Source organism: Ciconia boyciana, chromosome 21 (assembly GCF_034638445.1).
Source record: "Ciconia boyciana chromosome 21, ASM3463844v1, whole genome shotgun sequence".
NCBI lineage: Eukaryota > Metazoa > Chordata > Aves > Ciconiiformes > Ciconiidae > Ciconia > Ciconia boyciana.
The window spans coordinates 1,950,046-1,965,551 of record NC_132954.1 but is presented as its reverse complement, the minus strand read 5'-3'; the positions used below and the strand labels follow the sequence as shown (position 1 = coordinate 1,965,551).

The 15,506-nt window shown below is 59.7% G+C and overlaps 1 protein-coding gene across 1 annotated transcript in view; it reads right to left on the bottom strand.

Annotated features, from left to right (window-relative positions):
• The window catches only part of NKAIN1 (sodium/potassium transporting ATPase interacting 1), a 40,959-nt gene that overhangs the window by 10,978 nt on the left and 14,475 nt on the right, over positions 1-15,506 (bottom strand). Inside the window, exons 3-4 of the mRNA XM_072885222.1 lie at positions 866-1,003; positions 584-664 (exon numbers count right to left, since the gene is read on the bottom strand). Coding sequence (XP_072741323.1) covers positions 584-664; positions 866-1,003 — 219 coding nt within the window. The remainder of the gene's footprint in view (positions 1-583; positions 665-865; positions 1,004-15,506) is intronic.

The following is a 15,506-nucleotide window of genomic DNA, read 5'->3' as shown; positions in this document are numbered from 1 at the left end:
AAAATTGGGAATCTGCAGCAGGGGGGTCTCTGCCTCCCCACCCCGCTGCCTTGCTCATCCCTGCCTGCACGGCAAGCCAAGCTGCTGGAGACCCTGCCCCAAACCTTCCTGTCATTGCTCGTCCCCTGTCCCCGTGTCCCTTCTCTGTTTTATCTCCTTGCCAGCACGTTAGGAAACGGCGCCATCCAATTTCTGCACCCCATAAACCCCGGCAGCGCCGAGGGCCCGCCGGTGATTAACCAGTGCCCTGCCATTCCCAAGTCATCAGCCTCATTAATTTTGTACTCCCGCTTCAAAGCCTCCCTCCCACTGCCACCTTGGCCTGAACTGTCCGTCTGTCCGTCCCACTCACGCCTGGGTGCTGGGTGCTGCAGCCGGGAGTCCCCGGGAGGCACCCCCAGCACCCTGGTGGGTGCTTTGCCAGCAGGGTGGGGGCACCCACAGGCTCTGGGTCCCTTTTGGGGGCAGAGCTGCAGAGCAAGGGAAGGAGGTGGAGGAGGGCAAGGGCAGGACAGCAGGAAGGATGGAAAGATGGAGGGAAGGCGGATGGGGGGAGGAAGAGGAGGCAGGCGGGGGGTGTTACCTGCGACAAGCGTCCGACCTCCAGGTAGAAGCAGATGATGAAGGCGTTCCAGCCGACCCACAGCACCAGCCACACCGCGTACTGCCGAGAAGAGAGCCGGTCAGAGCATGCCATGCCACGCGGACATCCCCCAGGCCATCCCCCCCCCGGCCCCGCTCGCTGGATCCCGCCAGATCCACAGGGATTTGGGTTTGGATACGGGAGGGGACTGGGGCTGAGCCATCCCCAGGGGTGACGATGCTGCACTTGGGTGCGGGGAGCAGCATCCGCGGCGGTACCTACCATCATGAGGTATTTGGATCTGTACTGGATGGTCCCAAAAATACCCAAAATAACGGCCATGATGTGTAAAAAATTAGCCAGGATGGGTGCCCACTGGTAGCCCAGGAAATCAAAGATCTGCCTCTCCAGCGCCGCTACCTGCAACAGAGCAAAGGAGGGGTTGCAGGTATTAAAGCAGGGCATCGGTCACCGCAGCAGCTCCCGGGATGCTAAAGGCAAAGAGCAGCTGGTAATTAATGGGAAATCCCATGGATAATTAGTCGCAATAGGCTGGAACGTCTGCGTGATGCATCGGCCGGCCGTGGGTGAATGCATGGTGGCGAGCGAGGGGCTATTAGGAATAATTGGAGCCGAGAAGGGGGAGCAGGGAGATGTCAGCTGGTTGCCCGGCCAGCACCCTCTGTGCCTCAGCTTCCACATCACTCAGGCACTGCTGAAAAATCACCCTCCAGGCTGGGTTTACCCCTGAGCTCAGCTTATCCAGGGTAACCTCCTGCTCAGGTCATGCACGGGGTCCCCCCTTGTATTTTGCAAGTGATTTTTCTGCCCGTCCTGGCCAGCTCGTCGCGTGCCTTCCCCTATTTAACGCCATTGGGTTTGATCACCATTATCTTTTGTAATCCATAAATAAGGACATGATGCAGCTTAATAAAGCGCATGGCACGCAAAATCAGAGATGGTCGCTGGTGTGATCTGCCTGTTATCCCAGTGCTTATTTATGGCTCTATTTGCTACTGGCTCGGGGTCTATTACTCTTAATTACAGGATTAGCTCAAAGAAAGGTGGTAGCAAAGGTGAGGTGGGAGTGCTGGAGCATTTGCCGGTGGTTTTAAGTTAAAAAAATGAAGACTGGATGAGGCTATGGTTTTATAGTGAACTTTTAGGGAACCTCGGGGTGCGTCCCCAAGGGTGCAGGGCCAGGGCTGCAGCAACATGTGTCTCCAGCAGCCTTGCAAACCAAAAAACCTCTTTACATTTATCTTTTTGACAGCCCAGCCCTGTCTCATCTCTCTTTGAGATACCCCAGCTTCACTCAATGAACCCCGCGAGCTCCGGGCCCCAAGTCCTCCCTGCAGCGCCGTGCCTCAGTTTCCCTTCCTGGTGCAATGACTCTCATCCTGGCACAGAAGCGGGAGTTTATCCTGAAAAGTGCAGGAGAAAATGAGCTTTACACCCCCCCCCCCCCCATTCACCGGCAGCTCCCGCCAGTGATCTGGATTTAGGGGAGCTCCATCCTGGTGCTCCCTGAAGCTCCCATGGGGGTTACGGCCGCAGGGCTGCCCCAGGGCCCCCCAGCACCCCTGCCCATCCAGCCCGACTTAATGCATCTTAATTGCAGGGTAGAAATAAATGAGGTGGCAAAAGTCCTTCCCTAAGTGTTTTGTGAGGATGAGGCATGGCTAATGCATCTGTGTGTGCAACTGCCAGCCATGCCTCAGTTTCCCCATCCCTGAAGCATCACGCACTCATTGAATTGGCTTAGCGAGGGCTCTAATTAATACCTATTTTAGCCCAGCTCCATCCTGCCAGCGGGAGGAAAGCCAAAGGCAGAGCCAAGGACCGTGGTATCCCATCCCCTACCCTACCCCCGGGACAGGATCTGCTGGATCCGTGCCGGCAGGACCCCGGTTTCAATTAAAGGCGATGCAAAGCCATGGAGCAGCTGTGCCCGGGCAGCCCCTGGCTCTGCAGGGCCGGGACCAAGGCTGTTTGCATTGAGGCTTAATTCACTTCCACGCTATTTAAACTCTCCGAGGAAACAGCCTTTGGAAATACTTACAACTGGGCCGTAAATCTTTTAAATTGAGGAATGTAAATAATAAATGATACAAGGAGAGCAGTGCTCGGGGTTTTATAGCCATCCATCGATCTGGTGGCTGTTGACAGAGCTGCTTAGCAGGAGCTAGATGCGAAGGCTGTGAGTTTTGGGTACTGGTGAGTCTCCGAGTCGAGGGATGGGGCAGGGAAGAGCCTCCGAGAGTACCCCACAGAGCTGGAGCGATGGGCTTACACCCGCGTGGCTCCTTAATTCCAGCCCATCAAGCCAGGACAGGCTGAAGGAGAAGGAGCTGGGAAAAGCCTGGCTGAACTGAATCCTTCATCCCAAGGAGAGGCAAAATTAGTGGCAAACACCACAGTCTCCCCACGGACGAGCGAGGGCTGCTAATTGCACCAAAAAGCTTTGCTGGAGCCGCCCTGGCAGGTAAAATGCTGCTTTGTGTGCGCCGTTATTCGAGCTTATTCCCTCCATGAGAAAAGCAAATCTTGTTTCTTTCAGCCTCGTTGGATCCTGCTTAAGGTTAAGGAAAATATGGAGACACAGCACAAACGCGGAGAGTCTGCGGCTGCAGCTCCCCCGGCACTCGCCGCCTGCAAAGCGCCAAGGGCATCCCAAGGGCAGCTCAGCAGCCTTACACCCAGTTTCACGAGTGGGGAAACTGAGGCACGGCCATGCTCCAGGGGAGCAGGTGGCACAGGTTTGGCAATCCTTGCGTGGGGCATGGCGGGGCTGAGCGAGCACCATCTTCAGCTCAGACCAACGCTCCTGGCTTGCTCCAAGCGCTTCTCACTACTGGCTCGCTGCAGACCCCAGGCTGGTCCAGCACCCAGAGCATCCTTGCCTGATCCTTTGGGGGAGAGATGTCCCCTGACAGCAAACTTCAAGACACCCAGGCTTTTCGTGCAGCCACTGCCAGCTGTTCAACAACGGTGGCCCTAAATGAAGCGAGAGCAGTGAGCAAGCCTGGCCGCGGGGCTCGGCGTCGCCTGCAAGCACGGCAAGGGGCTCTGCAAGCTCTCGGCGCGCTCTGCAAGAAACCTCCGAGCGACTTGGGGACCGGCCGCATCCAACCCCCCCAAACCCAGGTGACTTGGGGGGCTCAGAGCATCCTCCCCAGACTGTCCTCCTCCTGTAAGGGGTATTTCCATGCTAATAGCAGCCCCATTAATGGTCCAGACTCATTAACACCCTGCTCCCCCCTTTCAGCTCTTGCTGCTGCTCCGCCATCAAAGCCGTGATGCTTCCGGGGGTGCGGGGGCCGGGAACCACACACCATCCCGCTGCTAATTAAGATAAACCTGCAGCCGATCAATGCAATGAGTTTTAGGGCTCCCTCTTAATTAAACACTCTCTAGTTTATCGATTGGCCCCAAAAGTTCCCTTTGCAGCAAATCGTATCAATTAGTCGGGGGCAGGCGCGCGCCAGAGTCCTGCTAATTGAAACGCGTTGCCTGCAATGATTTTATTTTAATCAAGAAATCGAAGCAGGCGAGACACAGGGACCGGGCTCCATCAGTGCGTGACAGTCCCCGGGGAGGAGCGCAGCAGGAGGGGACACGTGCGCAGCCCCTTGGGGACAGGGAGCCACCAGGGCTCAGCCCAGGGGCTCTGGGCAGGCAGAACTGGTGAGGCAGAGCTGGAGGAAAATGGGGCTTTTTAGGGGTGCCGGCAGCGAATTCAAGTGGGAAGGAGTTCGCCTGTCCCCGAATCACCCCTCGGTTATGGCACCTTCACCTTCCTTGGACCCATCCCGTTACTCAGTGGGGTTTTCCCAGTCCTTTTTAATCCCCATGACAAGGATGGGAGAGATGAAAGCCACTCCAGCTGCGCCAGGAGGATTGCACAGACACCAGGGAGCACCTTTCCCCATGTCCCATCCCCACCAGATTTGATATTTTGAGGATGGAAATCCCTCCTGCAACCAAGCTGGGCAGTGTTGGGCCCTGGGGAGAGCATCCCCAACGCACCACCCTGCAGTATTAAACCAGAAACCTTCTTGCCCAGCAGCTGCCATTTTTGCTCTCTTGGAATCCGAGAATCATAAGATGGGTTGGGCTGGAGGGACCTTCAAAGATCCATCTAGTCCAACCCCCCTGCCATGGGTAGGGACATCTTCCCCCAGATCAAGTTGCTCAAAACCCCATCCAACCTGACCTTGAACACTTCCACTGTAGAATCACAGAATGGTTTGGGTTGGAACAGACCTTCAAAGATCATCTAATCCACCCCCCTTGCCATGGGCATGGACCATCTTTTGAGCATCTTTCAGGTTGCTCAAAGCCCCGTCCAACCCGACCTTGAACAATTCCAGGGATGGGGCATCCACAACTTCTCCGGGCAGCCTCTTGCAGTGTCTCACCACCCTCACTGTACAACATTTCTTCCCTATGTCCAATCTAACCCTACCTCTTTCAGTTTGAAACCGTTGTCCCTTGTCTTGTCACTACAGGCCCTGGTACAGTCTCTCTCCATCTTTCTTGTAGGCTCCCTTTACACATTGAAAGGCCGCAGGAAGGTCTGCCCAGAGCCTTCTCTTCTCCAGGCTGAACGACCCCAACTGCCTCAGCCTTTCTCCATAGGAGAGATGTTCCAACCCTTGGACCATTTCTGTGGCCTCCTCTGGACCCACTCTGACAGCTCCATGTCTTCTCTGTGCTGAGGACCCAGAGCTGGACACAGCACTTCAGAATGGGTCTCACCAGAGCGGAGCTGAGGGGCAGAATCACCCCCTTGACCTGCTGGCCACGCTTCTTTTGATGCAGCCCAGGATACGGTTGGCTTTCTGGGCTGCAGGTGCACATTGCCGGCTCACGTCCAGCTTTTCATCCACCAGTACCCCCAGGTCCTTCTCGGCAGGGCTGCTCTCAATCCCATCCATGCCCCAGTCTGCACCGGTACTGGGGGTTGCCCTGTCCCACGTGCAGGACCTTGCACTTGGCCTGGCTGAACTTCAGCCCACTCCTCCAGCCTGTCCAGGTCCTTCTGGATGGCATCCCTTCCCTCCAGCGCATCAGCTGCCCCACTCAGCTCGGTGTCATCTGCAGACTTGCTGAGGGTGCACTCGATCCCACTGTCTACGTCACTGATGAAGACATTAAACAGTACTGGTCCCAGTACAGACCCTTAGGGGACACCACTCGTTACCCATGTCCACTTGGACATCGAGCCGTTGACTGCAACTCTTTGGACGCAGCCATCCAGCAAATTCCTCATCCTTCTAACGTTCCCATCAAACCCACATCTTTCCAATTTAGAGACAAGGGTGTCGGGGGGACCTCTTACAGCATCCACCCGTATTTCTGAGATAAAACCAACCCTGCCCTGCTCGGTAACACGGCGGTGGACAGGCTGCCTGGGGGGACCAAGACCTCCCGCTGCCCAGCGAGATGGACGTCACGGCCGCAGGGTGGCCAGGAGGTCTCCGTGCCACCTGGGGCCATCCCTCATCCTGCCGTCCCCAGCGGGGACAGGCTGGAGCCACCATGGCCCGCCCAGCCCACAATCCTGCCTGGGATTTACGGATGCTGAAGGAAGCAGGATTTGGCAGCAGATCCTCCATCATATCCGTCACACCTGATGGCTCTCAGAGACTTCTCCCAAACCCACTTAATTACCACCAAAGCCGAAGGGACGCGAGGACACGGCCACCTGTGGACACAAGTGACCCTGGGGCAGGCGCCTCCAGGCGCTCAGCAGTCCTGGCAATCACAGGGACGATTTATCCACGTCCTCCTCCCGCCGTGCCCAGGGGAGGTGACGCTCGTGTCACCGGGGCCTGCAACGAGGACACGGGCCCGGCTGTGGCCCCCGGTCCCCCTGGGCTCCATGGGGGAGGCGGTGCTGCCCCCCACCCCGTGCTCCATCCTCTCGCCTCGGCTGCGATGGGGATGACACATTTGCTGACACAGATGCATAAATATATTATTGCATCCCCAAAGCCTCAATAATTAATGGGTGGAGAGAGATGGGAGCTCGCTCCGGCACTGGCGGGGGGGCCATCTCCTGGTGGAGCTGGGGAGGGGGACGGTGCCTCCATCCTGCTCACTCGTGGCCAGTCCCTCCTGTCTCTCCCTGCGCCCCCCAAGCTGCAGAGCCACACGGTCGGTGCTGGGCGATGCTCTGGGGACATCCCTGCTGCTTGCCGTGCCCTCGCCCGGCCCGAAGCCCCCCGAGCATCACCCCGGGGGTGCACCGACACCCCAGGGCGCAGCAGGCAGGGAGCCACGCCCGGGGACACAGGGAGTGACCCCCCGTCCCCCAGCTGCATCTCCAGCCATGCCACCCCCCATGCCCAGGCAGCGGTTTTTCGGGGGACGTGATTATGGATTGAATTGCTTTTAAATAAAAGCCCCCGATCCCCAAGGGGGGACCCAGGCGTCCGGAGCGAGTGGGGCAGTGGTGACTTGGCGGGGGCACGGTGACACAGCCCCGTTAAGTCGCACAGGGTGACGCCGGTCACCCCGTCCCTCTGCGCGTGGGGACAGCCCCGGCCCGGCCACCACCGGCCCTTCCCCGGCCGGGGCTCCCCGCTCGCTGCCGCTTCAGCTGGGCGGCTTTGGGGCGGAATGAGGGCTGTGCACTGTGTACTGCCTGGGCAAAACGCCTTCTGGGCGGGAACGTCCCTTTTTTCTGGGATGGAAACTCTTCCCATCTATTTTTTTCCCCTTTCTAGGAAAAATCAGAGCGGCAACGTCCCCTGGCCCTGCCCGCACGGGTTCTTAAAACCCTCGGAAGGGCGACGGGCAGGTTTGCTCCTGCCGGCAAACGTCACAGCCGCGTCCCAGGGCGCCGGCAGCAGCAAAGCCGCGGTTTCAGTGATGGGGATGGTGCGGGCGGAGATGCCCTAAGACCCCCCTTTCCCCAGCCTCCACCCCGCGGACCGGCCGGGGGGAGCCGCCGGGTGAGACCCCCAAAACCGGGGCAAGACCCCGCGCGCTCGCGAGTGGGGACAGGCGGTGGCGGCAGGGCGAGGGACCGCGCCCCGCGGGCGTCGGGCCCGGTGCAGGGCGAGCCCCGAGATCCAGCGGCGGCCGAAGGCCTGGCCGGGGCGGGAGCAGGCGCCGAGCAGAGCCCGAGGGCTGCGCGGGGCAAGAGAGCCAGGCCTGCCTGCACCCACGGCCTGCCTGCACCCATGGCCTGCCTGCACCCACGGCCTGCCTGCACCCACAGTCTGCCTGCACCCACGGCCTGCCTGCACCCACAGCCTGCCTGCACCCACAGTCTGCCTGCACCCACGGCCTGCCTGCACCCATGGCCTGCCTGCACCCACGGTCTGCCTGCACCCACGGCCTGCCTGCACTCACGGCCTGCCTGCACCCACGGCCTGCCTGCACTCACGGCCTGCCTGTACCCACGGCCTGCCTGCACCCACGGCCTGCCTGCACCCACAGCCTGCCTGCACCCACAGTCTGCCTGCACCCACGGCCTGCCTGCACCCACGGCCTGCCTGCACCCACGGTCTGCCTGCACCCACGGCCTGCCTGCACCCACGGCCTGCCTGCACTCACGGCCTGCCTGCACCCACGGACTGCCTGCACTCACGGCCTGCCTGTACCCACGGCCTGCCTGCACCCACGGCCTGCCTGCACTCACGGCCTGCCTGCACCCACGGCCTGCCTGCACTCACGGCCTGCCTGCACTCACGGCCTGCCTGCACCCACGGCCTGCCTGCACTCACAGCCTGCCTGCACTCACAGCCTGCCTGCACCCACGGCCTGCCTGCACTCACGGCCTGCCTGCACCCATGGCCTGCCTGCACCCACGGCCTGCCTGCACTCACAGCCTGCCTGCACCCATGGCCTGCCTGCACCCACGGCCTGCCTGCACTCACGGACTGCCTGCACTCACAGCCTGCCTGCACCCACGGCCTGCCTGCACTCACAGCCTGCCTGCACCCACGGCCTGCCTGCACCCATGGCCTGCCTGCACTCACAGCCTGCCTGCACCCACGGCCTGCCTGCACCCACGGCCTGCCTGTACCCACAGCCTGCCTGCACCCACGGCCTGCCTGCACTCACAGCCTGCCTGCACCCACGGCCTGCCTGCACCCACAGCCTGCCTGCACTCACAGCCTGCCTGCACCCATGGCCTGCCTGCACCCACTGCCTGCCTGCACTCACAGCCTGCCTGCACCCACGGCCTGCCTGCACCCACGGCCTGCCTGCACCCACAGACTGCCTGCACTCACAGCCTGCCTGCACCCACGGCCTGCCTGCACCCACGGCCTGCCTGCACTCACGGACTGCCTGCACTCACGGACTGCCTGCACTCACAGCCTGCCTGCACCCACGGCCTGCCTGCACCCACGGTCTCCCTGCACCCATGGCCTGCCTGCACCCACGGCCTGCCTGCACTCACGGCCTGCCTGCACCCATGGCCTGCCTGCACCCACAGTCTGCCTGCACCCACGGCCTGCCTGCACCCATGGCCTGCCTGCACCCACAGTCTGCCTGCACTCACGGCCTGCCTGCACCCATGGCCTGCCTGCACCCATGGCCTGCCTGCACTCACGGTCTGCCTGCACCCATGGCCTGCCTGCACCCATGGCCTGCCTGCACTCACGGCCTGCCTGCACCCACGGCCTGCCTGCACACTGCACCCCTCCTCATCCTCCGAGCGGGGCCGGCTGAATCGGTGAGCTCGGGGACTCCCCACCGCCCCCAGCCCTGCCCTCACCGCCCCCTCCCCAGCGTCCCACCGCCCCGCTCGCACCGGGATGGGGTGTGGGCATCACACGCGTCGTGTGCCCGTCACGCGTGGGCGCCTGGCAGCACCCCGCATCCCGTGCCAGTCCCCAGCCCGGTAACTTTCCGCAGAGCGGGGAGCACCCCGGCACCACGCCCGCCGCCAGCTGGGATGCGGGACCCCGGGAGCCCCGGGGGCAGAGGGGTGAACCCCCAAAGGGGAGCCCCTGCACTGGGGGGGTTCCCAGCCACCAAAGCGGTGCACCCGGCATCCCTGAGAACACGGGGTCCTGCTCCAGATTTTGGGAGGTTTGACGCAACAAGAGCAAGAAGCTCCTCCCGGCCAGCCCCGAGGAGAGAGGCTGGGGAAAAGGAGATTTTTAGGGAATTTTTAGGGGATTTTTTTTCCCCGCCACCAAACCCTCAGCTTTTCTGCTGCCAGCTCCCCGGGAATGTGGCTCTGACATTGGCAGGCAGGAGCAAACCTGCCCGTTGCCCTTCTGAGGGTCTTCACCAAGCCATGCAGGCAGGGGAAGAGGATATTCCCCCCCTGACTTTTCCCAGAAAGGGGAAAAGAATAGATGGGAAGAGGTTCCATCCCAGAAAAAAAAGGATGTTCCCCCCCCCGAAAATATTCTCCCTAAAGACTGAAAAGCCCTGACAATCCAGCTGCAGTTTTTGCGGTGTCGGCGAGGCCGGTGCAGGCAGCGCAGGCAGGATGCTCCTCCCGGCTGCCTGCTGCCCTTGATCTCAGCAGCAGCATCTGCGCGTCGGGCTGAAATAAACCCCCTGCCCTCCCTCCGCGCTGCAGCGTGGCAGGAGCGGAGCGGGGCTTCGGTACCCCCCGATGGGTTATTATCCTTCAGGCGGGTGATTTTCTCCCGCACGCCATATGCCTGGGGCTCGCCGGGGATTTAACTTTTCATTTCGCTGCATTTTGAAGAGATTTGGGGTTTTAGTCCACCTCTGTGCTGCGTCCGAAGATGCTGCGAGAGCATCGCTCCCCCCGCTGAGCTCGTCCTGGCTGTTTGGGGCAGAAATGCCTTGTTTCTAGGAGTTTGGGCCAAAAAAATGTTGGGGTTTAGGGAGAAAACACCCCCTGGGCAGAGCTGCAGGGCAGGATCCGGCCCGCTAGCCGGACGCCCGATGCTGTCGGGACGTTTCCCACAGCAGACGGAGCATCACTGGGGCTAACGAAGAGCACGGGGCTCCCGGGTCTGGCCGCATCCTGCCCCATCCCCAAGAGGAAAAGCAAAGCCCCGGTCCCAGCCCCGTTCCCAACCAAGGATGTTACGGGGCCCCGCACCCCCACCCTGAGCCTCCACAGCACCCCAGCACCCCCTCGCAGGCTCACCCACACCCCGCAACCCCTCTTTTTGAGGCAATTTAAGGCATTTTGCTGATTTTTGCCTTTGCCCTGCTCCTGGGGAAACCCGAGGAGGCGTTTTCATCGTGTGGTACCCGCGAGCCTCCCATCTCCACTTAGGGAAATTGGCTGCAATTTAAATGAACGGCAAGCGAGCGAATTGACTATGAAGAAGGTGCAAACACCGCTGTGAACCCAGGGACTTCATTTAATGACTTGGAAACAAGTTCTTGACCTACTTCCAACTTGCAAAAGCCTTCGTGAAATCGCAGAGGAAAAGAAATTAAAGGCGCTGGAGCCTTGATCGCTCTCTGGTACCGGGTGGTGATGAGCAGGATGCGGCCCCTGGCCGAGAAGATGCTCTGGGACGGAGCAGCCCCATTGCAAAACACGGCAGGAGCAAAAACTGGGGTGAAAGAGGCACAAATTGGGTCCTTCCCCAGCTGCGGCAACCCCTCGTTAATGCCAGTGGGTTTTGGGGGGCTCCTGGCTTCTGCGCTGCCCCTTTCTGCCCCCCGTTGCCGGCATCGCTGGATTTAGGAGCTCCCGGCACGTGGCTCAAAGCATCCCAGATCTCTGGGATGCGGCTGCGGGCGCTGGGGGCACAGGCAGAGACTTGGGGTGTGCGGGGTCCCCCGCCACAACTCCCCAGCACCCACCCAGCACCCATCACCCATCCGATGGGTTTCCCTTCCTCTCACCTATTTCCCCCCCCATTCCCGGTTATTTATTTCATTTCCCCGCATCCGGCAGCGTTGCCATGGGAACGCGGCGGCAGCCCCGGCTGGATGCGCTTGTCGAGACACTGCACCCCAGGAGCTCGCTGCCAGCAACCTGCTCCGTGGGCTGGATACGGCCCGGGGCGGGCTGCACCCCTGGGTGCGAGGTCACCCATTGCACCCATCCCCAGGGCCCCGGGAGACCCCAGCACCCGTGTGGCTGGGTCCCCTCCAAGCCCTGCACCCCAGATCCATGCTCCTGGCTCCATCCATCCCTGGGGGGTTCTGTACAAGGAGGGCTGGGAAATGGGGCCTCGGGGTGGCTAACGGCAATAATAATAATAATAATAGTAATAATAATAATAATGATTATATATCCCCTAAATGTAGGCCAAGGGTCACAAAGTGCCCTTTGCACAAGGCAGATTAAACCCAGCCCCCTCCTGTTTTGGCTCCATCACAGGGAAGGGAAACCGAGGCACGTCACGGGCAGACACCCCCAAACCCTCGCAGTGCTCTGAGATGCCGGGAACGCCAAATCTCGGGGCGGTGGGTGTTCCCACGCGGAGAGGGATGCTCCGTCACCACCGCGGCTCCTCCTGATTTACACCTGCTAAAACAAAGCCCTGAGCCACCGCTGGGCCTGTCAGCTCCCAAAACTGCGGGGTCTGGGTGGATTTGTCTCTCGATGGCTCCGGTGTCCCCAGCAAGGACCCACAGCAGGTCATATCCCCGGAGGAATTTTGATAGGGTTTTTTTTTTTCCAGCAAACATCACAAATTTCAAATTTCCCCGCGAGCAGGCTGGTTTAACTCTAATACAACATTATATCTATTTAACTTTAATACGATATTGCATCTATTTAATTCAAGATTACATCTATTATTTGCACCATCCTATAAATGCTGAGACGAGACCTTTTTCTTTCTCTCACCTCCCAGCAAGGAAACATTTCCACGCTGAGGGAAAGCCGAGGAAGTCGAAGCAGCTCAGCTCCCCGTCCCGCCCATCAGAGCTGGCTCCGGAGCGATGCCCTCCCGCTTTATTCCCGCTTTATTCCCGCGGGGAATTGCTCCATCCCCTCGGGGATTGCTCCAAACTCATTTAAATGTCCCCGCAGAAGGGAGCCGGGGTGATCCTGTTAACCCCGAGCTTGTGCCGCTCCGCATCCACCCGGCCCGACCTTGCAAACGACCTTGAAACAACCCAGGACCCTGGGGTCCCCTCGGTGGGGAGGGCTTGGGGTGGTGGCACCCGTGAGGTGGTGCCAGCAGTGTCCCCGGGGGGGGGAACGTGCACCGGGGCCAGCAGCAGTGCCCGAGGAGGCACATACCGTGGGAGGGAAACTGAGGCACGGGGCTGCAACCCCAGTGGGACCCAGCCATTCATTCCCGTGAGGCTGAGGTGCTTTCACACCTCAGGGCTGAAGCACCAAGGTCGCCGGTGATGGCTGGGTGCTGTGCATGGCTTTGCCGTGCCTCAGTTTACCTGGAAAATGGGCTAAGTCTTGCCTGGCCCCGCTCAGAGCCGCACCGGGGAGCATTTGCTCTGTTGGTCAGGGTGACCAGCTCCATCAGAGCAGGTCTAATGGGGAAGCAGAGGCACAGAGGGGTGGTGGAGAAGACCAGAAGCTCAAGTCCTGGAGAAAGGCGTGCCCTGAGGACACCGGGCTGAGAGCTGCTCCAGACCCGCAGGAGCAGGGCTGGGACTGCTGGCTTGGCACGGGCAGATGGGATTTGGACTGAATCTTGCCAAATTACAACATTTAGCCTAAGTTAAGCCAGGAGGAGACATCAAGAGAAGAAGAGACGTGGGCAAGGGCCATTGGCATGGGGCTGCAGGAGGACCAGGCGCAGGGGAGCGAGGGGACCCGGGGCAGAGCCCGGCCGCGCTGCCTCAGGCAGCCACAAACAGAGCAGGCAGGCTGCGGGCTGGAGCGAATCCCTCTGGAAGCAGAGGGGGGCAAGTGAAGGGGCCCTACAGCCCCCTGCTGTGCCCGAATAACCCAGCTCTGTGCCTGGGATGGAGCGTGAACGGGGGAGCCTGCTGTCCTGTCCATCCATCCCATCCCATCCCACCCCATCCCATCCCATGCCTCCTATGCATCCCATCCATCCTATCCATCAATGCCATTCCATACCATCCTATCCGTCCCATGCATCCCATGCGTCCCATGCATCCCATCCATCCCATCTCATCCCATCCCATCCCATCCCACCCCATCCCATCCCATGCCTCCTATGCATCCCATCCATCCTATCCATCAATGCCATTCCATACCATCCTATCCATCCCATGCATCCCATGCGTCCCATGCATCCCATCCATCCCATCTCATCCCATCCCATCCCATCTATCCTATGCATCCCATCCCATCCATCCTATCCATCAATCTCATCCCATCCCATCCATCCTATGCATCCCATGCATTCCATCCATCCCATCCATCTTATCCATCTTATCCATCCCATCCATCCCATCCACCCTATCAATCCCATCCCATCCATCCTATGCATCCCATGCATTCCATCCATCCCATCCATCTTATCCATCCCATCCCATCCATCCTATCCATCAATCCCATCCCATCCATCCTATGCATCCCATGCATTCTCTTCATCCCACCCATCCCATCCAACTCACCATCCATGCCATCGCACCCCACCCCATCCATCCCATCCCATCCCACAGCAAATAAACCCCCCGCCCTGGTCCGACACAGATCCCGGATCCCCGGCTCAGCCTCGGAGACACTTCCTATCTCTGAGCCATCAGCAACCCCCCCCCGCGAAAGCCGGCTTCAACAACCAGCCTGTCGGGTAAAGAAAATCGGGATTAATCAAGCGCCTCAATTAGCCACAACGAGCCGCAGCTTGTCATCACGCCGGAGACTTGCAGCAGAAAGCACATTACCAGCATGGCCACCGAGAGGCTGAGAATTAATTAAAATGGAGCAAAAAACCCTAAAAAAACCCTGAGCAAACGGGGAATTGCTCAGAGCAGGGGGATTTCTCCATGCGAGTCTGGAGATGCCGAGCGAAGGCACATCCCTGACCCCGGCAGAGCATCTCCTCCAGCGCCAGTTTGCCCGTGGGACGCAGTGACCAAGGGGACATCCCCCACCGCCTGCGGAGACCCCCTGCCCCCCGACCCCTCGTCCCGCGGCCGACGGGGCGAGGAAGAGCCCGCAGGGGCGAGGAAGAGCCTCGCAGGTGCCCGGCGCTCAATAGCGATGAGCTGTCACCACGCCGCGGGGAGGACTGATCCTGCCCCGCTCCCGCTTGCGGGGGCAGCCGGGGCTTAAATCTGGGGGATCTTGGGTTTAAACCTGGGAGATCTTGGGCTTAGATCTGGAGGATCTTGGGCTTAAATTTGGGAGATCTTCAGCTTAGATTTGGGGGATCTTCGGCTTAAGTCTGGGGATCTTGGGCTTAAATTTGAGGGATGTTCAGCTTAGATCTGGGGGATCTTGGGCTTAAATTTGGGGGATCTTGGGCTTAAATTTGTGGGATTTAGGGCTTAAATTTGGGAGAACTTGGGCTTAAATTTGGGGGATCTTGGGCTTAGATCTGGGAGATCTTGGACTTAAATTTGGGAGATTTGGGACTTAAATCTGGGCAATCGTGGGCTTAAATTTGGGGGGTGCACAGGGTCGGCAAACAAGATGGGGCACCAGGAGAGATATGGGGAGCCTGACCCCCTAAATAACAAATTCTGGGGGTTGGACACAAATGCTGGGGCTGGACTGGGATGGGGAACGAGCAGGAGCCGGTGGCTTGGCCAAGCTCTCGTGTGAGGGGGGATCCCAGGAAAAGCAGCTTTGGGCTAGTGGAAAGAGGAGGAGCAGGACCACCCCGTCTCCAAAAAATTTGCAAAATTTTTCCTGCCCTGGGTGGGACGGGATGGATCCTGGCTGAGATGTCCCCACCAGCCCGCAGTGGCCAAGCCCGTTTGGACAAGGATTAAGCCGCAGGCAATTTCGATGCTAATTCTCCCAGTTAAGTTCTTTAGCCCGACATCTGCAAGAAGCAAGAGGTAATTTCCCCCAGATCTCAAACAGCGCCTCAAAGATGCCGTTAACATAATCCGATAG